This window comes from Muscardinus avellanarius (genome assembly GCF_963383645.1).
Source record: "Muscardinus avellanarius genome assembly, chromosome: 16".
In the NCBI taxonomy this organism is placed as follows: Eukaryota; Metazoa; Chordata; class Mammalia; order Rodentia; family Gliridae; genus Muscardinus; species Muscardinus avellanarius.
Genome location: NC_137802.1, coordinates 12,246,162 through 12,246,495, shown reverse-complemented (window position 1 = coordinate 12,246,495; position 334 = coordinate 12,246,162). Strand labels below are relative to the sequence as shown.

General features: G+C 80.8%; 1 protein-coding gene across 3 annotated transcripts in view; it reads left to right on the top strand.

Annotated features, from left to right (window-relative positions):
* Window positions 1-266: 266 nt before the first annotated feature.
* The window catches only part of SHISA6 (shisa family member 6), a gene marked incomplete at both ends in the record, with an annotated part of 333,812 nt that continues 333,744 nt past the window's right edge, over window positions 267-334 (top strand). For all 3 annotated transcript variants that reach the window (XM_080712669.1, XM_080712668.1, XM_080712667.1), the window contains one exon: window positions 267-334. This exon is cut by the window's right edge and continues 582 nt beyond it. In XM_080712669.1, the coding sequence (XP_080568795.1) occupies window positions 267-334 (68 nt within the window).

Genomic DNA, 334 nt, shown 5'->3' with positions numbered 1-334 from the left:
CTCGCCGGGCCGCCGGCGGGGGATGGGGATGCCCCGGAGGCGCGCGGATGCCGCGGGGGGAGCGCGGAGCCGGCGCGCAGCGTGAGAGCCCGGAGCAGCCCGCGCCCCGCCGGTCCGTGCGCACCGATGGCGCCATCGCCCCGGCGCTGCTGCTGAGCGCCCCGCGCCGCCAGCCCAGCCCGAACCGGCCCCGCAGAGCGGCCGCCCAAGGAACCGGGCTGGCCCTGCAGCCCCGGCATCCCCGCGCCCTCCCGCCCGGCCCCGCCATGGCGCTGCGGCGCCTCCTGCTGCTGCTGCTGCTGCTGCCGCTCTTCTCGCTCCAGTCCCTGGACCT